This window comes from Pseudophryne corroboree, chromosome 4 (genome assembly GCF_028390025.1).
Source record: "Pseudophryne corroboree isolate aPseCor3 chromosome 4, aPseCor3.hap2, whole genome shotgun sequence".
Classification (NCBI taxonomy): domain Eukaryota; kingdom Metazoa; phylum Chordata; class Amphibia; order Anura; family Myobatrachidae; genus Pseudophryne; species Pseudophryne corroboree.
In genome coordinates this window covers 313,141,422-313,166,134 of record NC_086447.1, presented here as the reverse complement: position 1 = coordinate 313,166,134, position 24,713 = coordinate 313,141,422, and the positions used below count along the sequence as shown (strand labels likewise).

The 24,713-nt window shown below is 48.9% G+C and overlaps 1 protein-coding gene across 2 annotated transcripts in view; it reads left to right on the top strand.

Moving 5' to 3' along the window:
- Window positions 1-24,713, top strand: part of GNB4 (G protein subunit beta 4) — a 342,421-nt gene that overhangs the window by 248,475 nt on the left and 69,233 nt on the right. For both annotated transcript variants that reach the window (XM_063916314.1, XM_063916313.1), the window contains exon 2: window positions 12,604-12,712. In XM_063916314.1, the coding sequence (XP_063772384.1) occupies window positions 12,656-12,712 (57 nt within the window). In that variant the 5' untranslated portion in view covers window positions 12,604-12,655. The remainder of the gene's footprint in view (window positions 1-12,603; window positions 12,713-24,713) is intronic.

The window sequence follows — 24,713 nt, the reverse complement described above, 5'->3', positions numbered from 1 at the left end:
TAGGCAGGGCGCCGGACTGCAGGGGCATTTGTGTATGTGCACGGCTGAAAAGTGTGGTCATGTTAAATAGGGTGTGTGGCCATATAACGTCATTTAAGTGGGCGGTGCAGCCCACAGACGTTACTGCAGGGGGCATAGGCGGCCGGCGGCGTCACTGTTGGGGGCGTTCCCAGCACCTATGGAGGTGCTGGGCTTCCTCCAAGCTCTCCCCTATCTTTACACGCTGGGAGGGCAGGTGTTTTAGCAGGGCGTCGCAGAAAGAGCAGGGCGGATTTTGCCCTTAAAAAATCGTGCAGCACATGGTGCCCTGCTAAAACAGCCTAGGGTGTACACTACTTACCTGAACCGAGGGACACTGGGGAGGGACTTACATTGGCCTCCTGGAGGTGCTGAGTTGGATCCCGCTGACAGGACCACTGTCCTTTTGGGTCAGTGTACCGCAGGCATTGCGCACACCCGCAGCACGCCGCACATGTAGCTCCTCAGAGTGGTGAGTGATAACCGGGGACCTTGCTTGTGGGGGCATCGGTTCATAGTGCGTCGCGATCGCGGGGTGGGCATCGCCTTGGGGTGATCCCATAGTCGTCGCCCCCCCCCCCCCCCCCTGCGCAGACTGGCCAGCGATAGTGGGAATGGGGTACTTGTACTTGCATTTTCTCTGACGTCCTAGAGACCATGGGGAACAGACGGGCTCCGCAGGAGACTGGGCACTCTTTAAAGAAAGATTAGGTACTATATCTGGTGTGCACTGGCTCCTCCCTCTATGCCCCTCCTCCAGACCTCAGTTAGAATCTGTGCCCGGATCGAGCTGGTTGCACACTAGGGGCTCTCCTGAGCTTCTAGTAAAGAAAGTATTTATTAGGTTTTTTATTTTCATTGAGATCTGCTGGCAACAGACTCACTGCTACGAGGGACTTAGGGGAGAGAAGCGAACCTACCTGCTTGCAGCTAGCTTGGGCTTCTAGGCTACTGGACACCATTAGCTCCAGAGGGATCGAACACAGGCCCAGCCTCGGTCGTCCGGTCCCGGAGCCGCGCCGCCGTCCCCCTTGCAGAGCCAGAAGCAAGAAGAACGTCCTGGAAATCGGCGGCTGAAGACTCTGGTCTTCATTAAGGTAGCGCACAGCACTGCAGCTGTGCGCCATTGCTCCCTATGCACACCACATACTCCGGTTACTGATGGGTGAAGGGCGCTGGGGGGGGGCGCCCTGGGCTGCAATTAGAGTACCTTACATGGCGAACAGCACATAATATAGTCTAATAAACTATATATGTGCAAGAATCCCCCGCCATAATATAAATATAAAGAGCGGGAGAAGTCCGCCGAGAAGGGGGCAGGGCTATCTCCCTCAGCACACTGGCGCCATTTCCTCTTCACAGCTCCGCTGGAAGACAGCTCCCCAGGCTCTACCCTGCAGTTTCCAGGCTCAAAGGGTAAAAAAGAGAGGGGGGGCACTAAATTTAGGCGCAAAACTGTATTGTATAGCTGTTATAGGGAAAATCCCTGATTATATAGCGCTGTGGTGTGTGCTGGCATACTCTCTCTCTGTCTCCCCAAAGGACTTTGTGGGGTCCTGTCCTCAGTCAGAGCATTCCCTGTGTGTGTGCGGTGTGTCGGTACGGCTGTGTCGACATGTTTGATGAGGCTTATGTGGAGGCGGAGCAGGTGCCGATAAATGTGATGTCACCACCTGCGGGGTCGACACCAGAGTGGATGGATATGTGGAAGGTTTTACACGACAGTGTCAACTCCTTGCATAAAAAGTTCGATGACATAACAGCTGTGGGACAGCCGGCTTCTCAGCCAGTGCCTGCCCAGGCGTCTCAAAGGCCATCAGGGGCTCAAAAACGCCCGCTACCTCAGATGGCAGACACAGATGTCGACACAGAGTCTGACTCCAGTGTCGACGAGGACGAGACCAATGTACATTCCACTAGGGCCATCCGTTGCATGATTAGGCAATGAAAAATGTGTTGCACATTTCTGACATTAACCCAGGTACCACTAAAAAGGGTATTATGTTTGGGGAGAAAAAGCAACCAATGGTTTTTCCCCCATCAGATGAGTTTAATGAAGTGTGTGAAGAAGCGTGGGCTTCCCCCGATAAGAAACTAGTGATTTCTAAAAAGTTACTGATGGAGTACCCTTTCCCGCCGGAGGACAGGTTACGGTGGGAGACATCCCCGAGGGTGGATAAAGCGCTCACACGCTTGTCAAAAAAAGTGGCACTGCCGTCTCAGGATACGGCCGCCTTAAAGGAGCCTGCGGATAGAAAGCAGGAGGCTATCCTGAAGTCTGTATATACACACTCAGGTACTATACTGAGACCTGTAATTGCTTCAGCTTGGATGTGTAGTGCTGCAGCAGCTTGGTCCGATACCCTGTCTGAAAATATTGATACCCTCGACGGGGATACGATTTTGCTAACCATAGAGCATATTAAAGACGTAGTCTTATATATGAGAGATGCACAGAGGGATATTTGCCGGCTGGCATCTAGAATTAATGCAATGTCCATTTCTGCCAGGAGAGTATTATGGACTCGGCAGTGGACAGGTGATGCGGATTCTAAAAGGCACATGGAGGTTTTGCCTTACAAGGGTGGGGAATTGTTTGGGGATGGTCTCTCTGACCTCGTTTCCACAGCAACAGCTGGGAAGTCGACATTTTTACCTCAGGTTCCCTCACAACCTAAGAAAGCACCGTATTATCAGGTACAGTCCTTTCGGCCCCAGAAAGGCAAGCGGGTTAAAGGCGCGTCCTTTCTGCCTAGAGGCAGGGGTAGAGGGAAAAAGCTGCACCATACAGCCAGTTCCCAAGAACAAAAATCCTCCCCGGCTTCCACTAAATCCACCGCATGACGCTGGGGCTCCACTGGTGGAGCCAGGTGCGGTGGGGGCCCGTCTCCGGAACTTCAGCGACCGGTGGGTTCGCTCACTGGTGGATCCCTGGGTTCTACAAGTGGTATCTCAGGAAGTGCTACAACAGCACGGCTGGATTCTGAATATTCCAAAGTCGCAGCTGGTTCCTACGACGCGTCTGCTGTTCCTGGGTATGATTCTGGACACAGAACAGAAGAAGGTGTTTCTCCCGGAGGAGAAGGCCAAGGAGTTGTCATCTCTGGTCAGAGACCTCCTGAAAACAAAACAGGTGTCGGTGCATCACTGCACGCGAGTCCTGGGAAAGATGGTAGCTTCTAACGAGGCAATTCCATTTGGCAGGTTCCATGCAAGGATCTTTCAGTGGGATCTGTTAGACAAGTGTTCCGGATCGCATCTTCAGATGCATCGGCTGATCACCCTGTCCCCGAGGGCCAGGGTGTCTCTGCTGTGGTGGCTGCAGAGTGCTCATCTTCTCGAGGGCCGCAGATTCGGCATACAGGACTGGGTCCTGGTGACCACAGATGCAAGCCTCCGAGGTTGGGGGGCAGTCACTCAGGGAAGAAACTTCCAAGGACAATGGTCGAGTCAGGAGGCTTCCCTACACATAAATATTCTGGAACTAAGGGCCATTTACAATGCCCTAAGTCAGGCAAAACCCCTGCTTCAAAACCAGCCGGTGCTGATTCAGTCAGACAACATCACGGCGGTCGCCCATGTAAACCGACAGGGCGGCACAAGAAGCAGGATGGCGATGGCAGAAGCCACAAGGATTCTCCGATGGGCGGAAAATCACGTGATAGCACTGTCAGCAGTGTTCATTCCGGGAGTGGACAACTGGGAAGCAGACTTCCTCAGCAGGCACGACCTCCACCCGGGAGAGTGGGGACTTCATCCAGAAGTCTTCCAGCTAATTGTAAATCGTTGAGAAAGGCCACAGATGGACATGATTGCGTCCCGCCTCAACAAAAAGCTAAAAAGGTATTGCGCCAGGTCAAGGGACCCTCAGGCGATAGCTTTGGACGCTCTAGTGACACCGTGGGTGTACCAGTCGGTTTATGTGTTCCCTCCTCTTCCTCTCATACCAAAGGTGCTGAGGATAATAAGAAAGAGAGGAGTAAGAACTATACTCATCGTTCCGGATTGGCCAAGAAGGTCTTGGTACCTGGAACTACAAGAATTGATCTCAGAGGACCCTTGGCCTCTGCCTCTCAGACAGGACCTGCTACAGCAGGGGCCCTGTCTGTTCCAAGACTTACCGCGGCTGCGTTTGACGGCATGGCGGTTGAACGCCGGATCCTGATGGAAAAGGGCATTCCGGTTGAAGTCATTCCTACGCTGATAAAACTAGGAAGGATGTGACAGCAAAACATTATCACCGCATATGGCGAAAATATGTTGCTTGGTGTGAGGCTATGAAGGCCCCCACAGAAGAATTTCAGCTGGGTCGATTTCTGCACTTCCTACAGTCAGGAGTGACTATGGGCCTAAAATTGGGATCCATTAAAGTCCAGATTTCGGCCCTGTCTATTTTCTTTCAAAAAGAACTGGCTTCACTGCCTGAAGTCCAGACGTTTGTTAAGGGAGTGCTGCATATTCAGCCCCCTTTTGTGCCCCCAGTGGCACCTTGGGATCTCAACGTTGTGTTGGATTTCCTAAAATTACATTGGTTTGAGCCACTTCAGACCGTGGAGTTGAAATATCTCACGTGGAAAGTGGTCATGCTTTGGCCTTGGCTTCGGCTAGGCGGGTGTCAGAATTGGCGGCTTTGTCTTGTAAAAGCCCCTATCTGATCTTCCATATGGACAGGGCAAAATTGAGGACTCGTCCCCAATTTCTCCCTAAGGTGGTATCAGCGTTTCATTTGTACCAACCTATTGTGGTGCCTGCGGCTACTCGGGACTTGGAGGCTTCCAAGTTGCTGGACGTAGTCCGGGCCCTGAAAATCTATGTTTCCAGGACGGCTAGAGTCAGAAAGACTGACTCGCTGTTTATCTTGCATGCACCCAACAAGCTGGGTGCTCCTGCTTCTAAGCAGACTATTGCTCGCTGGATCTGTTCCACGATTCAACTTGCACATTCTGCGGCTGGACTGCCGCATCAGTAAAAGCCCATTCCACGAGGAAGGTGGGCTCTTCTTGGGCGGCTGCCCGAGGGGTCTCTGCTTTACAACTTTGCCGAGCTGCTACCTGGTCGGGATCAAACACATTTGCAAAATTCTACAAGTTTGATACCCTGGCTGAGGAGGACCTTGAGTTTGCTCATTCGGTGCTGCAGAGTCATCCGCACTCTCCCGCCCGTTTGGGAGCTTTGGTATAAACCCCATGGTCCTTACGGAGTACCCAGCATTCACTTGGACGTCAGAGAAAATAAGAATTTACTCACCGGTAATTCTATTGCTCGTAGTTCGTAGTGGATGCTGGGAGCCCGTCCCAAGTGCGGATTGTCTGCAATACTTGTATATAGTTATTGCTTAACTAAAGGGTTATTGTTATGAGCCATCTGTTCAGTGAGGCTCAGTTGTTATTCATACTGTTAACTGGGTATAGTTATCACGAGTTGTACGGTGTGATTGGTGTGGCTGGTATGAGTCTTACCGTGGATTCCAAATCCTTTCCTTGTAGTGTCAGCTCTTCCGGGCACACTTTCCCTAACTGAGGTCTGGAGGAGGGGCATAGAGGGAGGAGCCAGTGCACACCAGATATAGTACCTAATCTTTCTTTAAAGAGTGCCCAGTCTCCTGCGGAGCCCGTCTGTTCCCCATGGTCCTTACGGAGTACCCAGCATCCACTACGGACTACGAGAAATAGAATTACCGGTGAGTAAATTCTTATTTTTACTCTATATGGGGACTTTTGCCAGTATAAATAACAGTTCCGGCGCCATTGCAGGGGGCGGAGCTTCATCAGAGCTGGACTAGCGGCTTCATGGCACCATATCCTGCAAACACAGCCCTGCTACAGGCTGCCAGCTCCTCCACAGGATACTCCATGGCCAGACACTGGAACAGGGGTGTAGTTAAGAGGGAGAGCCAGCTGTGGGACCCTTGTATTAGGCTCCTCACGCACTGTGCACCAAATTGCCTTATCCTATCAGTTCAATTGTTAGTTTCAGGCTGTGTGCTGGTACCTCATCTCTTTGTATCTCCACACATACTAGGCTGGGCAGGCTTACTTGTACCCTGTGTCTGTGTGTGTGTGTGTGTGTGTGTGTGTGTAAAATGAAAAAGGCTGTGTGTGCTGTATGTTGCACAAGATTTTCCCCCTCCCCTGCAGATTCCCTCATGTGTGAACAATGCAGTCAGTCCTCACAAACTAGTGGGGCTTCTGGGGGTGAATTGCAAGAGCCTCCTTGGCTCAGTTCAATTAAGACTATGATGGCAGACATGTCTAATGAGTTAACTACTGCAAGACCAAAACGGCAGCAGTTACAACAGTCTCTGACAAAGGACAGGGTAGATAGCAGACGTGTTTCTCCTCTCTCTAATCCCTTACCCCAAAAAAGGGGATTACCAGCTATCCTCTCGGAATCTGAAGAGGAGGTACCGGAGGTGGAAGAAGGGGAGGAGCTGCAATCAAATACTGAGTTAGATGATTCCTCTTCTGCACAGGGTGTAGACTCGCTTATTATTGCAATAAGAGATGTGTTAAATATCCCTAGTAATGAATCTGAGGAGCAGCAATACGTTTTTCTTTGCACAGAAAAAGGTACAGGTCACATTTCCTCTCTCAAAGGATTGGATGACCTTTTCAGCGAGCCATGGGCCTCTCCTGATAAAAAATTCCAAGTGTCCAAAAAGTGGTTGGCCACCTTCCCATTTGCCCAGGAAGGGCGCAAGGTATGGGAAACTCCCCCGATAGTGGACGCATCTGTGTCACGCCTGTCCAAAAAACTAGTTCTGCCGGTTCCAGGGGCTACGGCCTTAAAGAAACGTGCAGATAGGAAAATAGAAGCAACTTTAAAATCTATTAATGTTGCAGCGGTGACATCCCAAAGGCCTGTTATTGCAGGATGTTGGGTGACGCACGCCATACACACTTGGGCAGGTAACATTCAGGAGGGCCTAGCAAGGGATAAGTCCCTGGCCGACTTAGTACTGCTGGTTCAGCATATTCAGGTGTCTGCCCGCTTCCTTTGCGATACTTTCAAAGGATTCAGTGTTTTTAATGCACGTATTTCTACCATGGCGGTCCCTGCATGCAGAGCGTTGTGGTTACGCCAGTGGGTAGCAGACGCGGAGTCTAAAAAGTGTGGAAGCCTTGCCCTTCACAGGAGATTGGTTGTTCGGTGATGAATTGGATACCTGGATTTCAAAGGCGATCGCTGGAAAGTCCACGTTCCCCCCCTCTGCTGCTTCACCACCTAGACGCTCTTACACTGGAACTTCTCTGCAGTCCTTTCGGACAGCGCGCTTTAAGGGTAAAGCCAGAGGTGCCTCAAATGCAAAACAAGGTTCCAGAGGTAAGTCTCGCAAGCCGACTACCACAAGATCTCAGGACCAGCGTGTCAGCTCTGGCTCCTCCACACCCTCAGCATGACGGTGTCCCTCAACTCCAGGGGGACCTCAGGGTGGGAACTCGTCTGAGACTCTTCAGCTGCATCTGGAAGAGCTCCTGCCAGGATGCCTGGGTAAAAGATCTGATCTCCCAAGGCTACAAGCTGGAATTCGAAAGTCTTCCACCTTGCAGGTTTTTCAAGTCTGGTTTACCAGCTTCAGAAACCATGCTCTTCACATTGCAGGAGGCCATTCAAACGTTAATCCTGACCCAGGTCATTGTTCCTGTGCCACCTCTACAGCAAGGCGAGGTATACTACTCCAGCCTTTTTTGTGGTACCAAAACCGGGCGGTTCTGTGAGACCATTTTGAACCTCAAATTGTTAAACCCATATTTGCTGTTTTTTTGGTTCAAAATGGAGTCCCTAAGAGTGGTGATCTCAGGTCTGGAAGAGGGGGAATTCTTGGTCTCTCTGGACATAAAGGACGCCTACTTCCATGTCCCAATATGGCCACCTAATCCGATGTACCTCAGGTTTGCTCTCATGGATGAACACTTCCAGTTCCAGGCGCTACCCTTTAGCTTCTCCACAGCCCCAAGGGTTTTCACCAAGGTTATGGCGGAGATGAGGTTTCAACTCAGGATTCAGGGGGTGAACATTGTCCCCTACCTGGACAATCTGCTAATAAAGGCAAGGTGATGGGCAGTCCTGCTGGACAGCATCTGCCGCACGACATCCCTGTTGTCACGCCACGGTTGGATTCTGAACTTTCAGAAATCCCACCTGATTCCAACCCAACGCCTCCAGTTCCTAGGAATGATCCTGGACACGGTGGCTCCAAATGTTTTGCTCCATGCAGACAAAGCGGAAGCTCTTCAAAAGTTGGTTCGAGTAGTTCTACAACCACGCAAGGTCTCTGTACATCTTTGCACCGTCTGCTGGGCAAGATGGTGGCCTCATTCGAGGCCATAATGTTTGGCAGGTTTCATGCTAGGACCTTCCAACTGGACCTCCTGAAGAAGTGGTTGGGTTTTCATCTGCGGATGCACCAAGTCATTCGTCTGTACCCACAGGCCAGGATCTCTCTTCTGTGTTGGTTACAGCCCGCCAACCTCTTGGTAGAGAGGAGCTTCGGGATCCAGGATTGGATTCTCGTAACCACGGACGCCAGCCTTCAGGGCTGGGGCGCTGTTACCCAAGGAGCACAGTTCCTGGAACAGGTGGTCGGAACTCGAGGCCTCTCTCCCGATAAATAGACTGGAACTCAGAGCTGTGTACAGTGCTCTGCTGTAAGGAGCTCATCTGCTCAGAGGTCAAGCCATTCAAGTTCAGTCGGACAAGGCCACGGCGGTGGCATACGTCTATCGACAGGGAGGAACAAAGAGCAGGGCCTGCATGAGGGAAGTATCCAAGATTCTCCTTTGGGTCGAAAGGAATGCAAGGGCGGTCTCAGCCATTTTCATTCCAGTAGTGGACAACTGGGAGGCGGACTTCCTAAGCCACCACGACCTCCACCCAGAAGAGTGGGGCCTGCATCCACAGGCGTTCCGGATGATAACCGATCTCTGGGGACATCCCCAGATTGATCTGATGGCTTCTTGACTCAACAACAAGCTTCCTTGCTACTGTTCCAGGACAAGGGACCCTCTAGCGGCGGCGGTGCACGCGCTGACGGCACCGTGGGAGTACTAGCTAGTTTACCTGTTTCCTCAGATTCCCATACTTTCTCGGATCCTAAAAAGAATCCGAAGAGAGGGAGTACAGGCAATTCTCATTGCTTCCGACTGACCTCGAAGGGTCTGGTACTCGGATCTTCTGGCCATGGCAGTAGAAGAACCCTGGGCCCTCCCACTGCGGGAGGATCTTCTTCAGCAAGCGAGCGGAACATTCTAGCTAAGAAGGGTATTCCGGATAAGGTCATTACCACCATGGTACGGGCCAGGTAGCCTGTCGCGTCGAAGTATTGCCACCATATTTGGAAACGTTACGTCTCCTGGTGTGAGGGCCGAGGATGTCCAGCTGTGGAATTCAGTCGGGGGGGCTTTGAGCTTCCTACAAGCTGGCGTGCATATGGGCTTACAGTTGGGCTCCATCAAGGTTCAGATCTCGGCCTTGTCCATCTTCTTCCAGAAGAAATTGGCTGCTTTGCCTGAGGTACAGGCGTTCCTGCAGGGTGTCCTGCATTTCCAACCTCCCTTTGTGCTGGATACGGCTACTTTGGAGCTCAACGTAGTTCTGACATTCCTACAATCCTCTTGGTTTGAGCCTCTGATGTCAGTGGAAGACAAATTCCTCAAATGGAAGACAGTGATGCTCTTAGCCTTGGCTTCAGCCAGGCGGGTTTCAGAACTGGGGGCTTTAGGTAGCGACTCCTACAGGATAGTCTTTCATGCGGACAGAGCAGAGCTCAGGACTCATCAACAGTTCCTGCCGAAGGTGGTCTCTGCGTTCCACCTGAATCGGCCTACTGTGGTTCTGGCGGCTTTGGCCACGCCTCACTTCCTGAGTCCTTGGATATGTTGTGAGGATTTACGCCAAAAGGACTGCGACTGTCTGAAAATCGGATTCCTTGTTTGTCCTCTATGATGCTTTCAAGAAAGGTCTTCCAGCTTCCAAACAATACATCGCCCGTTGGATTAGGTGTACTATTCAACAGGCCTATGCTTCGGCAGCCTTGCATGTACCTAGGTCTGTCAAGGTCCACTCTACCATGTCTGTGGGTTCTTCCTGGGTGGCTGCCTGTGGTGCCTCGGCTTTGCAACCATGCCTAGCTGCTCCCTGGTCAGGGACAAATATGTTTGTCAAGTTCTACAGGTTTGATACCCTGGCCACAGAGGATGTCCAGTTTGGACATACGGTGGTGCAGACGTCTCGGCATGTTCCCACCCGTTCTGGTAGCTTTGGGACGTCCCCATCGTAATTCAGTGTTCCCAGTATCCCTTATGGATGATTGAGAAAAGAGGATTTTAACTGGTAAATCCTTTTCTCGTAGTCCATAAGGGATACTGGGCGCCCGCCTCTGTGCTTCACTTTCCTGCAAGTTATGGTTCTTGTTTGAAGTTGTTATATTACAGCTGTTGCTGTTTTTCTAGTTCACTAGCGGTTGCTACTTTTGTTGCTCCTTTAGACCCCATCTATTATACCCATCGTAATTCAGAGTTCCCAGTATCCCTTATGGACTACGAGAAAATAATTTACCGGTAGATAATTAAAATTTTCTTTTTTGTATTTTATTGTACTTTATTTAGGCACATTAATATATTAAATTAAAATAGTTCCCCACCTGATATGCTGAACATTGCAGGGTATTTTAATTCAGCATGATGACCTGAGAGTGCCTCCGGAATGGTCAGATGAAAGCACGGTCTCCCCATAGAGTTGCACTGGAAGGTTAGAGGTTTGGCTACCTTTTTAGGCATTTTATATGCGTAGTTGTAGTGGTAAACCATGTTGAGTTTAATCCCCCAGCCCATTTATATACAGAAATGTCTAAAAATCCTGGCAATTACCTGGCATTTCAGTTCCCGGTCCCTGCCTGACCCCCCTTTCACACAGAGAAGCAATTACTGGGTCAAGAATTTCTTCCCGGTAATTTGCGGATCAAATTGGGTATTTCGTCTGTGTGAATGGGTCAGTCCGGGTAAAAATTCCCTGGTCTCCCTGGTAAATTACTTGGTTGAAGTCCAAGGAATTTCAACCTGGGTTGACCCTTTCACGCAGAAGATGGATCCGTGTTTATCGGCAAATTGCCGTGTAGAACTTCTTCACCCGGGAATTTGCCTTTCTGTGTGAAAGGGGTATAATTGTTTTTTATGGTGATGATCAAATCAGTATAGTGGCAGAGCTGGGGTTTTTTTTTTTTTTAATCTCTTAAAAAAAATTCTTTCAAAAAATAAAAAATCAAGTTGGATGGAGTTCAGGTCAATACATGAGATGAATATTGACCAATATATTATAATTGCATATGAATAACAAAATGGCACGGTAGATAATATTTAGCAGGGATATATAAACACTGCCCCTGTCCACATATTATAGTAGATGGAAATCATGTCTTTTTCTCTGTAGAGTTAAGATCCTGGGAGATATCGGCTACTTCCTGCGCTGGCCACTTTTTTTTCCTGTGGTAATGCCCGGGATTACCTGTGTTACACTGCTACTCCCAGGTGCAGTACTCAATGCAATCTGCTTGTCAGGTTATGACTAGCCCCGAAGCCCTACTTAACGGGGATTTCTGTTCGCACCTCAGGAGGATGCAAGCAGACATCTGTGAGAAGTGTAGCATCGGGGCTAGTCACAGGAAATAATTGAATAACTCCCAGGCACTTGAATCGCATACTGTATGAAATAAGTTTCATATATCCTACATTGTCATAGAGATTGACAATTACTAATAGGTAATACTTTTTGTGAACAATATTTTACATATCTTCTATCAGATTTCTATAAAATCCCCAACTGGACCTTTGATGTAATTAACAGGCAGCTCTGATTTCTACATTTTTGCTTACCCCTACATTACCTGATACTTCATGAATGCCATTAGAAACAACAGGTCTGCTACTTTATTATCAAATGTCTAAATTCTGCCCAGCGCACTTAATGGTTGGCCTGACAATGTGATTATATAGAGTGGGGGTGCACTGGCAAACCTCATAGAACCTTGTTTGACATATTTATCTACAGAGAAACAGATTAGGAAAGGTTGGCCACCTGTTCCTCTACATTATTATGTGTATCCAATATACCACCATACAGAAGGTTGCTATAAGAACAGCTGTCACAGGGTGTGTAATAAGGAATTTGGAGTCGCTCGCCTTAGTTTTTGTCGTGTAGCTACATTCTTTCTATATTATCTCCCACAAGTTTTAAATATAAACACTGAGGGGACTAATTCTCTATATACATCATACATACTTCAAACTTTTATAGAACCGTTGTAGAACAATAAATTGCCATTTTATCCTCTGTGCACTGTTTTCCCTTTTTTTAATTTGGAACTCCTCTTTATCTTGCATTTCTTGTAAAGTCATTCCAGTTGTATAAATAGTCCAGTTATGATAAATTATTATTGGGATTATCCTCAATTATCAATGTTCATTTCGCCTCTCAATATTATAAAAATTCTGTTAAATCTTTAGCTTCATTCCTCTACTACTCAGTGATGTGCTTCCTTATGTTAATGATGTTGGGGATTAATGTCCTTCATTTGTTCATCTTTTTCAGATTCGTTCTTGCGGTTTGTGGCCACGGTGTGAAATAGATCTACGTTGTCAAAATGAGTGAGTTGGAACAGCTACGGCAAGAAGCAGAGCAGCTGCGAAATCAAATCCGAGTAAGACATCCATTGTATGCATGTACACACACTGACCTATGTGGGGTTTCTGGGAGCACTCTGATCTAGCACATCAGGGGATGCCAGTTTTTAGTATGACAGACATTAGCCTTTTCTTGTCAGAAATATTTGGATTGTCCCTAGGGCATATAATATACAAAATTGATCTAGAGTCTTTAGTCCCCTATATAACCCCAACCTATAAATCTTGCATAATGGTTACTGGATAATTTGTTGGCATAAGTACACACTATACCAGGCTTTCCCAACCATGGTCTTCAAGGCACACCAACAGTGCAGGTTTTAGTGATAGCCAGGCTTCAGCACAGGTGATTTAATTAGTAGCTCAGTTATTTTGATTTAACCATCTGTGCTGCAGCCTGGATATCACTAAAACCTGCACTGTTGGTGTGCCTTGAGGACCGTGGTTGGGAAAGCCTGCACTATACATTTATCTGGCAGATTATCTGCCAGATCTAGCTGGTTGGAATGAAAATCTGGTAATGGCTGAGAGCAAATGACAATCAACCATTTGCTCCCAAACACTCCAAAAGGGACAAAAACAGTCATTCATCCAAGTTGGTTAAAGTTGTGTTTAACCAATTTGTATGAACGACAGGTTTTGTTTGTTTTCCAATGTTTGGGAGCAAATGGTCGATTGTCATTTGCTCTCAGCCATTACCAGATTTTCATTCCAACCAGCTAGATCTGGCAGATAATCTGCCAGATAAATGTATAGTGTGTACCTAGCATTAGGCTTTGTATGAAGAAGACTTAAACTCTATTCAGGTAAACGGCTTCAAAGTCTAAGTGCTTCTCCAGGGCTGTGTGGAAGACATCCTTCATGTTCATTTAAAATTCTAATCGTTTGCACCAATCCCAAATCGAAGGAGCCACCACTGAATGCCAACAAACTGGAACAACTGCTCTTGCTGCATTATTTATGTGTTTATGGAGGGACTTTTTATATAGGGTTGCCCGAGTGTGAAAGTAACCAAAAGTCTGGCCCATTCGGAACCGGATAGCCCAGTGCTATAATTTGAGTCCAATTCTAGAGCACCATGGTAGGCTGAGAGTTGTAGATGAGGACTCCAATTCTACCCACTGCTTCCCTCCTGGATCCCTAGACTAATATAAAAATCCTGTGCGGGACCAAGGCCTGGTAATAGCCCGAAATCATAAGTAATTATTGACCACCCTTTTTTCACCTAAAGAGATAGATGCTTAAATCTTTCTCTAATGTTGATAAATTATCAGCAAAATGAGCCAGGCTGAGAAAAGAGAGAGAATCTTTGCAAGAACACCTCACCCATGCCCAAATGCCTCAGGGTCGCTACCATGAAGCCTTAGTCCACCTGATCAAAGGCCTTCTCTGCATTTGTAGAGAGAAGCAGCATTGGGACATTTGTAGTCTGAGCATAGGATATCAAATCGGTCACTTTAGTAATATTGTCCCTTTTCTACTTGGAACAAAGCCAACCTGGTCGGAGGGGAAGACGCTCTGAAGCAGTGGCCCGAGACGGTTCGCCATAAGTTTGGCTTATAATTTAACATCCGCATTTAGAAGAGAAATAGGCCTATAACTAGCTGGATGGTACACGTTCTTGACCTCTTTCGGGATAACTGTTATATGTGCACCGAAAGACTGGTTTGCCTGGATACAGCATTGCAAGCCAGTAGGAGGAGGGGATTACGTTTGCCTGAAAGGCCTTATAATACGAGATGGGAAAGCCGCCTGGGACGTGAGGACGTCTACCAACTCATCTTCCATAAACGGCGTGTTCAGGGCTTGTGCCACAGCCTCAGGGAGTGTAGGAAACTCTGTCCTCTAATTTTTTAATTGATAATTTGTGGGCTACTCGTTCAGTGTCTGTGCGATCTGAGGTCCGACTATACAATGCCGAGTGGTATGTGTGAAAGGGCCAGCAATCACACCAGTTGGATTCTTAAGTTTGGAAGTGAGCGACTGCGGAGCCCTAAGAGCTCTCTAGCACCTTTCCAGATTTGTTGCCACATCGGTGATATTTGTGACGGCAACGGTGGTCATTCTCACTAAGCAGGCTGTTCAGGGAATTTCTCTCATTTTTGAAGCTCCATGTATGTGGCTAGAGCAAGTGTACTTTTTATGTGCCAATTTAAGGACCTTTAATTTTGAAGAGTAGGGCATCTCTGCACTCAGTTTTTAGTTTTTTAGCGAAAAGAGCCCATCTGTATATACCTACCCCCGACGAGACACTTATATACCTTCCAAACCATTACCGTCAAAACATCAAAGTTGGCATTCAAGTCTAGATCTAGGTGGTTTTTCAGAGATGGCTGCAGATCGCTGCATATGCAATTTGCGTCCCATCTCACATGCTGAGGGCCAAGCAGCATGTGTGATGCTGCCTCACGATGCATCCACAATTGAATTGTGGAAGCATCGATTTAAGGTTAACCACTGTCAGCCACTTTTTAAATCAGAGCGGCTGCATGTGATGCCACGCAGCCGCCCGAAAACGCTCCCAGCATGCCCCCATTCGGCCCGCCATGCCTGCGATACGCGTCGCCGTCAGCCTTTTGTCAGTCACCATTGCATCAGCCTTTGTGTGTGGGGTCACACACTTGTATTGCATTACCATGTCTTCCAAGAACAAAGCTCCCAAAGAGGTGGGTGCTCCTGTGCCACGCACTTGTACAGTCTGTTAACTTTCTCTTCCCAGAATACAAACGACAATGGCCTCTGTGTCTGTTGCCTCATGGCTACGCTGAGGGAGACCCCTTCAGCAGGACCATTCATTCAGGAACCAGCTTGGGCTTCCACGTTGATTGCCTTGCAGTTCCCGTGTCAGGTCACCTGCAAGTGTAGTGACATGTGAGCCTGCATTTAACAGTCTTCCAGCGCAGGCTACCCAGGTTGCCTCTGTGGAGCCTACTTCGATGCAGTCATTTGCACAGTCTGTGCAGTGGTTGGCTCTTCTGCTAGACAGGGAAAGGATGACCTGCTCTGGCTTCCACTTATGTGGCTAAGGCTTTTGATCATTGGGCAGAGGATCTGGAGGATGACCTCTTCTCTGGGACCAGCAGGAAAGAACTGGTCTCTGATTCACACATCAAGAGTACGAGCTCCTACTTGGGATATTCACATTCAAGGTGTCTATCTACTGTTGCGGCCAGGAGGGCCCTCTGGCTGTGCTCTTGGTAGCAGGATTCAAACTCTAAAAAGGCTTTAGAGGTGCTTCCATATTTCAGGGATATTCTTTTTGGACAGGAGTTAGAGCCACCTTAGCGGTGTCTAAAATTGCCTTCCTTCCATCGACTGTATTTCCGAAAGCGAGAGCGTATAATCTTAGTTCCTTTCGACCGCAAGGGAAGGCCAAGGTGCGTCCTCCAAGGGATCTAAGCCCAGTAGTAAGCAATGGCGGACTACCAGGCAGCCTGCTTCAAAGCCAACCAACAAGACTGCCGCATGACAGGGCTTGCCTTCACCTGGAAGCGTTGTCTCAAGGATACGCACTGGCTTTTTGGAAGCAACCTCCAGTGCGGTTCTTCTCCACCGGCTTCCCAGAGGATCCAGAATAAGCAGAAGCATTCAGGAAGTTGATTCACACTCTTCTGGCCTCCCGGGTAATCATCCCGGTTCCCCCATCTCATAGGGGTTTGGGGTTTTACTCCAACCGCTCTTTTTCTAGTGTAGAAGACAGATCGCTCGTTTAGACCTATTCTCAAATCTAAAGGCGCTGAACGTGTATCTGCGTGTTCCCAGGTTTTGCAGCCTTTGATCCATTATCCTGGCCATGGACCTGGGTACTTTATTAAGGATGTGTATTTACACATTCCCATCCGTGCCAATCAGCATTTTCTCAGCTTTGCAATTCAGTCCGATCATTACCAATTTCAGGCATAACTGTTTGGACTGACTATTGCACCACATGTCTTCACCAAGATCATGGCGGCCCACCTATGTTGCAGAGTGCCCAGAATCCTTCCCTATCTGGATGACCTTTCTGCTCCTGACCCAGTCGCCAGAGTTATTGACGAGCCATAATCCGCTGATGGTGGAACTTATGCAGTCACACGGATGGAAGATCAGTTGACGCTTACTCAGCAGATGTTGCACTTGAGAGCTCTGCTGGATTCCAGGCTTCAACGGGTCTTTCTGCCGGAGAACCATATTCAAGCCACACAGGGTACGCACATTCCTTGGTCTCGCAGGGTCATCCATCCATGCCAGCATGCAGATATTGGGGACTCTGCTCTCTGTGTTCGATATGTTGGCGTATGCCCAGTTGTACACTCATCCTCTACAACTTGAGTCTTGCCCGGTGGAACTAATCACACCTGCATATCAAGGCTCAGACAGTAACCCTTGCCAGAGGTTCACCACTTCCTTTTGTTGTGGCTCCACCGGACCCACCTGGACAAGGGCTGTCTGTTTTAGATCCAGGACTGGGTTCTCCTCACCACCAATGCAAGTCTTCGGGGGTGGGGGTAGGTGTCTTGTCAACAGATGTTCCACGGCTGGTGGACGTCTTGGGAGTGGCAACGTCCGATCAGTGTCCTGGAACTTGGGGTGGTATGCAAGGCTCTTTGCAGGGCTCAGCCTCTTCTCCAGGGGCATCCGGTCAAGATGCAGTTTGATAATGTGACCGCTGTCTCCTACATTAACCACCAGGGCGACACATGCTGCCGCAGCGACATGATAGAAGTCTGCTGAATTCTTCACTAGGCAGAGTGATAACATCTGGCTCTATCGACTGTGTTCATTCCCGGCGTTCAGAATCGGAAGGTGGATTTTCTAAGCCGACAGTGTGTGCATTCAGGCAAGTGGGCTTTACATCAGGTTGACTTTCGGTTGCTGGTCAGCCACTGGGGTCTTCTGGACATAGCTCTAATGGCATCTGGCCTAACCATCAGCTGCCGCGCTACTGTACCCGCCTCAGGGGTCATGGAGCATTCCTAGTGGATGCTGTGGCTGTGCTGTGCACGTTTCCACTCATTTTATGTCTTCCCTCCAATTTTTATTGTTCCAGCGGGTGCTTTGCAAGTTCAAGTTGGAGGGTTCCACGATGATCCTGGTGGCCCTGGATTGGCCGCAGCAGGTGTGGTACACCAATCTTTGGAGTCTCCCCTGCTTCCGACTCTTCCGTCTCAGGGCCCATGCTTACATCTGGATCTGACACGTCGCGCTTTGATGGGTTGACACTTGAGAAATCCATCTTAGAGCAAAGGGAAGCTCATCCGCAGCATGCTTAATGTCTGGAAGACTCTTTCGGCGAGAATTTACCACCTCTTTTGGCAGACTTTGGCTGGTGTTCAGCTAGGTTTTCAACCCCAGGTCTTTTCGGCTTTCGTGGGTCCTTTCATTTCTGCAGTTGGGCCTGGATTTTCACCTTTGGCTCTTCCTTGAAAGTGTTCTGCCCTTTCTGTCCTTTTTCAGAGACAGATTGCTCTCTTGCCAGATGTTCGCAAGGTGTCTTACATGTACAGCCACCATTCTGCCTCCTGTCGCTCTATGGAACCTGTCTTTGTTTCTACGGGCACTGCAGTGTGCTCTCTTTAAGCCTTTAGTCACTGTGGATATACGTATGCTTGCGTGGAAGACTGCCTTCTTACTTGCTATTGCTCTCTTTCATGCAGATAGTGACATTCTCTGTACTTGTGTCGCAGTTCCACATCAGTGAAGAGATTTGGTACCGGCTTATGATGCTCCAAGTTCTTCCCGAGAGGACGCCTCTCTGGATGTCGTAAGGTCTCTCCGTATTTATGTGGACATGACAAGAGAACTTCGGAAATCAGATTCTCTGTCCTATAATTTCTTTTTCATCCACTAGGGGTCACTGGAGTACTCTTGGGATATGGACGGTTTCCGCAGGAACAAGGCACTGAATATTCAAATTTAAAACTCTCCTCCCCTCCATATCCCAGAGTACCTCAGTGTTTTTTCTGTGCCCAGCCTCCATTCATTCCACCTACAGCGCCATGAGACTTGAATCTGGTCTTAGATTTCTTACAGTCTTCATATTTTGAACCCTTACAACAAGTGGATATTAAGTTTCTCACTTGGAAAACAATTTTTCTACTAGCCTTAGCTTCAGCAAGGCGTGTTTCAGATTTGGGTGCCTTGTCATGCAAGCCACCGTATTTGGTGTTTCATGATGACAGAGCGGAACTTCGGACGAATCCCGCTTTCTTACCAAAGGTAGTGTCATCTTTTCACATCAATCAACCAATAGTAGTTCCTGTGTTAACTGGACATTCTGGAACTATGGATGTGGTACGAGCATTGCGCGTTTATGTATCCCGAACGTCTACAGTTCGTAAGATGGATACGTTGTTTGTTCTCTCTGATGCTGCCAAGATAGGTTGGCCAGCTTCTAAGCAGACCTTATCCAGATGGATAAAACGGACTATACGTCAGGCTTACCTTCATGCTAGGTTACAGCCGCCTACATCAGTAACAGCTCATTCCACACGTTCTGTGGGAACTTCATGGGCAGCTGGTCGTGGAGCTTCTACGACGCAGCTTTGCCGTGTGGCTACATGGTCCATCAGTGCACACGTTTGTGCGTTTTACAAGTTTGATACATTTGCGGCATCAGCATCTAGCTTAGGCTGCCTAGTGTTACAGATGCCAAACAGCTCTCCCGCCCACGGGGGAAGCTTTGGTACGTCCCAAGAGTACTCCAGTTACCCCTAGTGGATGAAAATAGGATTTTGGTACTTACCAGGTAAATCCTTTTCTTTGAATCCATAGGGGGCACTGGACGCCCACCCAGAGCAGTTTTACCTGGTTTGTGGTAAGTTCAGGGGATCTTACGGTAACACATTCTCACCGCCTGGTTCAAGTTTCAAGTTCTATCGGTTATGGTGCCAACTGTTTAGTTGTCAGTCACGTTATGTGTCAACTTTATTGTTGTCCGTTCTGTTATGTGTAATTCTCCATTGTCAACCTCTCTATCGCTCCTGTTCGGCTCAGTAAAAAACACTGAGGTACTCTTGGATATGGAGGGGAGGAGAGTTCTAAATTTGAATATTCAGTGCCTTGTTCCTGCGGAAACCGTCCATATCCCAAGAGTACTCCAGTGCCCCCTATGGATTCAAAGAAAAGGATTTACCTGGTAAGTACCAAAATCCTATTTTTAACAAGCGTGGATGGCCCTCTTCCAAACAAACCTTGGCCAGGTAGCTCCACTTGACTATCTGTCATACATACTTTGAGGCGGATCTTCTTGTCCCGGCTGAAATGACTGCTCATTCCACCCGGTCTGTTGGACCCTCTTGGGCTGCTCAGTGTTGTGCTTCGGCCACGTGGTTTTCTGCCCACACTTTTATTCATTTCTCTTACGTCCTAGAGGATGCTGGGGACTCCGTAAGGACCATGGGGTATAGACGGGCTCCGCATGAGACATGGGTACTCTAAAGACTTTAGAATGGGTGTGCACTGGCTCCTCCCTCCATGTCCCTCCTCCAGACCCCAGTTAGATCCTGTGCCCAGAGGAGACTGGGTGCACTGCAGGGGAGCTCTACGGAGTTTCTCTGAAAAATACTTTTTGTTAGGTTTTTTATTTTCAGGGAGCACTGCTGGCAACAGGCTCCCTGCATCGTGGGACTGAGGGGAGAGAAGCAGACCTACTTAAATGATAGGCTCTGCTTCTTAGGCTACTGGACACCATTAGCTCCAGAGGGTCGGAACGCAGGTCGCAGCCGCGCCGCCGTCCTCACAGAGCCGGAAGATAGAAGCCGGGTGAGTATTAAGAAGAAAGAAGACTTCAAAGGCGGCAGAAGACTTCAGATCTTCACTGAGGTAACGCTGCGCGCCATTGCTCCCACACATATACACACAGCGGGCACTGTATGGGCGCAGGGGGGGCACCCTGGGTAGCAATATTTACCTCAAGGGACACTGGCAAATAGATTAGACACTGCAGAGGCAGTATATTGAAAAACCCTTGCCAGTATAAATAATTTGAGCGGGACTGAAGCCTGCAGGTGAGGGGGCGGAGCTTGATCCTCCAGCACTAACCAGCACCATTTTCTCCATAGCACACTGCAGAGAAGCTGGCTCCCCAGACTCTCCCCTGCTGAACACGGTTGCAGAGGGCAAAAAAGAGGGGGGGCGGCACATTTGATTGGCGCAGTGAGTGTATTTATATATTTATATTAAAGCGCTGTACTAACTGGGATTTTATTCCAGTGTCCGGTGGCGCTGGGTGTGTGCTGGCATACTCTCTCTCTGTCTCTCCAAAGGGCCTTATTGGGGGACTGTCTCCATATAGATATATCCCTGAGTGTGTGGGGGTGTCGGTACGTGTGTGTCGACATGTCTGAAGTGGAAGGCTCATCTAAGGAGGAGGTGGAGCAGATGATTGTGGTGTCTCCGTCGGCAACGCCGACACCTGATTGGTTGGATATGTGGAATGTTTTAAATGAAAATGTGTCTTTATTACATAAGAGATTGGACAAAGCAGAAAGGGAGTCAATCCATGGCTTTGACTGTGTCACAGGGCCCTTCAGGGTCTCAGAAACGTCCCCTGTCCCAGGTAGCAGACACTGATACCGACACGGATTCTGACTCCAGTGTCGACTACGATGATGCGAGGTTGCACCCAAGGGTGGCCAAAAGTATTCATTATATGATTATTGCAATAAAAGATGTTTTACATATCACAGTTGACCCCTCTGTCCCTGACACGGGGGTATGCATGTTTAAGGAAAAGAAACCTGAGGTAACCTTTCCCCCATCTCATGAGCTGAACGTGTTATTTGAAAAAGCTTGGGAAACTCCAGACAAGAAACTGCAGATTCCCAAGAGAATTCTTATGGCGTATCCGTTCCCTGCACAGGACAGGTTACGGCGGGAATCCTCACCCAGGGTGGACAAGACTTTAACGTGCTTGCCCAAAAAGGTGGCGCTACCGTCTCCGGATACGGCAGCCCTCAAGGATCCTGCTGATCGCAGACAGGAAACTACTTTAAAATCCGTTTATGCACATACGGGTGCCTTGCTCAGACTGGCAATAGCGTCGGCTTGGGTTTGTAGCGCTGTAGCAGCTTGGGCAGATACCTTGTCAGCTGACATTGATACCCTAGATAGGGATAGCATTTTATTGACCTTGGGTCACATTAAAGACGCAGTCTTATCGCTTCGAGAGACGTTGGATTGTTGGGTTCAAGAGCCAACGCCATGGCGATTTCTACTAGGCGAGCCCTGTGGACCCGCCAATGGACGGGTGATGCCGACTCAAAGAGACATATGGAGGTTTTGCCTTACAAGGGAGAGGTTTTATTTGGGGAAGGTCTCGCGGACCTGGTTTCCACAGCTACCGCTGGTAAATCTTCTTTTTTACCTTCTGTTCCCCCACCGCAAAAGAAAACACCACAATATCAGATGCAGTCCTTTCGGTCGCATAAGTCCAGAAGAGGTCGGGGCTCTTCCTTCCTCGCCGGAGGTAAGGGTAGAGGGAAAAGAATGCCTGCTACGGCTAGTTCCCAGGAGCAGAAGTCCTCCCCGGCTTCTACTAAATCCACTGCATGATGCTGGGGCTCCACTGAGGGAGTCCGCCCCGGTGGGGGCACGTCTTCGACTCTTCAGCCACGTTTGGGTTCAATCAGACGGGGATCCTTGGGCGATGGAAATTGTATCCCAAGGATACAAGCCGGAATTCGAAGAGGTGCCTCCGCGCCGATTTTTCAAATCTGCTTTACCAGCCTCTCCCCCAGAGAGGGAGATAGTTTTAGCTGCAATTCAAAAGCTGTATCAACAGCAAGTGATTGTCAAGCTTCCCCTAGTTCAACAGGGGAAGGGGTACTATTCAACCCTGTTTGTGGTTCCAAAACCGGATGGCTCAGTCAGGCCCATTCTAAATCTAAAATCCCTAAACCTGTACTTTGAAAAAGTTGAGATTCAAGATGGAATCGCTCCGGGCGGTTATCTTCAGCCTGGAAGGGGGGGATTTTATGGTGTCGCTAGACATAAAGGATGCATACCTTCATGTCCCCATATATCCCCCTCATCAGGCATGCCTGCGATTCGCTGTACAGGACTGTCATTACCAGTTTCAGACGTTGCCGTTTGGGCTTTCCACGGCCCCGAGGATTTTCACCAAGGTAATGGCGGAAATGATGGTGCTCCTGCGCAGGCAGGGTGTCACAATTATCCCGTACTTGGATGATCTGATAAAAGCGAGATCGAGAGATCAGTTGCTGAAAAGCGTGTCGCTCTCCCTGAGTGTGCTGCAGCAACATGGCTGGATTCTAAATCTACCAAAGTCACAGTTGGTTCCAACGACTCGGATATCTTTCTTAGGCATGATTCTGGACACGGAACAAAAGAGGGTTTTTCTCCCGATGGAAAAAGCCCAGGATCTCCAGAACATGGTCAGAGACCTGTTAAAACCGAAAAGAGTGTCAGTCCATCAATGCACTCGAGTACTGGGAAAAATGGTGGCGACCTACGAGGCCATCCCCTTTGGCAGGTTTCATGCGAGGACATTTCAGTGGGACCTTCTGGACAAGTGGTCCGGGTCCCATCTTCAAATTCATCAGAGAATAAGCCTGTCCCCCAGGGCCAGGGTGTCTCTCCTGTGGTGGCTGCAGAGTGCTCACCTTCTAGAGGGTCGCAGGTTCGGCATTCAAGACTGGGTTCTGGTGACCACGGACGCGAGCCTCCGAGGATGGGGAGCAGTCACACAAGGAAGAAATTTTCAGGGAACATGGTCGAGCCAGGAGGCTTGTCTACACATCAACATACTGGAATTAAGGGCCATATACAACGGCCTTCGACAAGCGGAGAATCTTCTTCGCGACCTACCGGTTCTGATTCAATCAGACAACGTCACAGCCGTGGCTCATGTAAACCGCCAAGACGGGACAAGGAGCAGAGTGGCAATGGCGGAAGCCACAAGGATTCTGCGCTGGGCGGAAAATCACGTAAGCGCTCTGTCAGCAGTCTTCATTCCGGGAGTGGACAACTGGGAAGCAGACTTCCTCAGCAGACACGATCTCCATCCAGGAGAGCGGGGACTTCATCAAGAAGTTTTTGCAGAGATAACAAGTCTTTGGGGACTTCCTCAAATAGACATGATGGCGTCACGCCTCAACAAGAAGCTTCGGAGGTATTGTGCCAGGTCAAGGGACCCTCAGGCAGTAGCGGTAGACACCCTGGTGACACCGTGGGTGTTTCAGTCGGTCTATGTATTCCTCTCCTCTTCCTCTCATCTCCAAAATATTGAGAATCATAAGAAGAAAAAGAGTGCAGACAATACTCATTGTTCCAGATTGGCCTCGAAGGGCCTGATATTCAGATCTTCAGGAGATGCTCACAGAATATCCATGGCCTCTTCCTCTCAGGGAGGACCTGTTGCAGCAGGGGCGCTGCGTGTTCCAAGACTTACCGCGGTTACGTTTGACGGCATGGCGGTTGAACATCGAATCCTAGCTGGGAAAGGCATTCCGGAGGAAGTCATCCCTACTCTAAGGGCTAGGAAGGAGGTGACGGCGAAACATTATCACCGTATCTAGAGGAAGTATGTTTCTTGGTGTGAAGCCAAGAATGCTCCTACGGAAGAGTTCCACCTGTGCCGTTTTCTCCACTTTCTACAGACAGGAGTGGATATGGGCCTGAAGTTAGGCTCCATTAAGGTACAGATTTCGGCCCTATCTATATTCTTTCAGAAGGAATTGGCTTCTCTCCCAGAAGTCCAGACTTTTGTAAAGGGAGTGCTGCACATCCAGCCTCCTTTTGTGCCCCCAGTGGCACCATGGGACCTTAACGTGGTGTTACAGTTCCTTAAGTCACACTGGTTTGAACCTCTTCAAACAGTTGAGTTGAAATTTCTCACTTGGAAAGTGGTCATGTTGTTAGCCTTGGCATCTGCGAGGCGGTTGTCCGAATTGGCGGCTTTGTCTCACAAAAGCCCCTATCTGATTTTCCATGTGGATAGAGCAGAGTTGAGGACTCGTCCTCAATTTCTGCCTAAGGTGGTTTCATCGTTTCATATGAACCAACCTATTGTGGTGC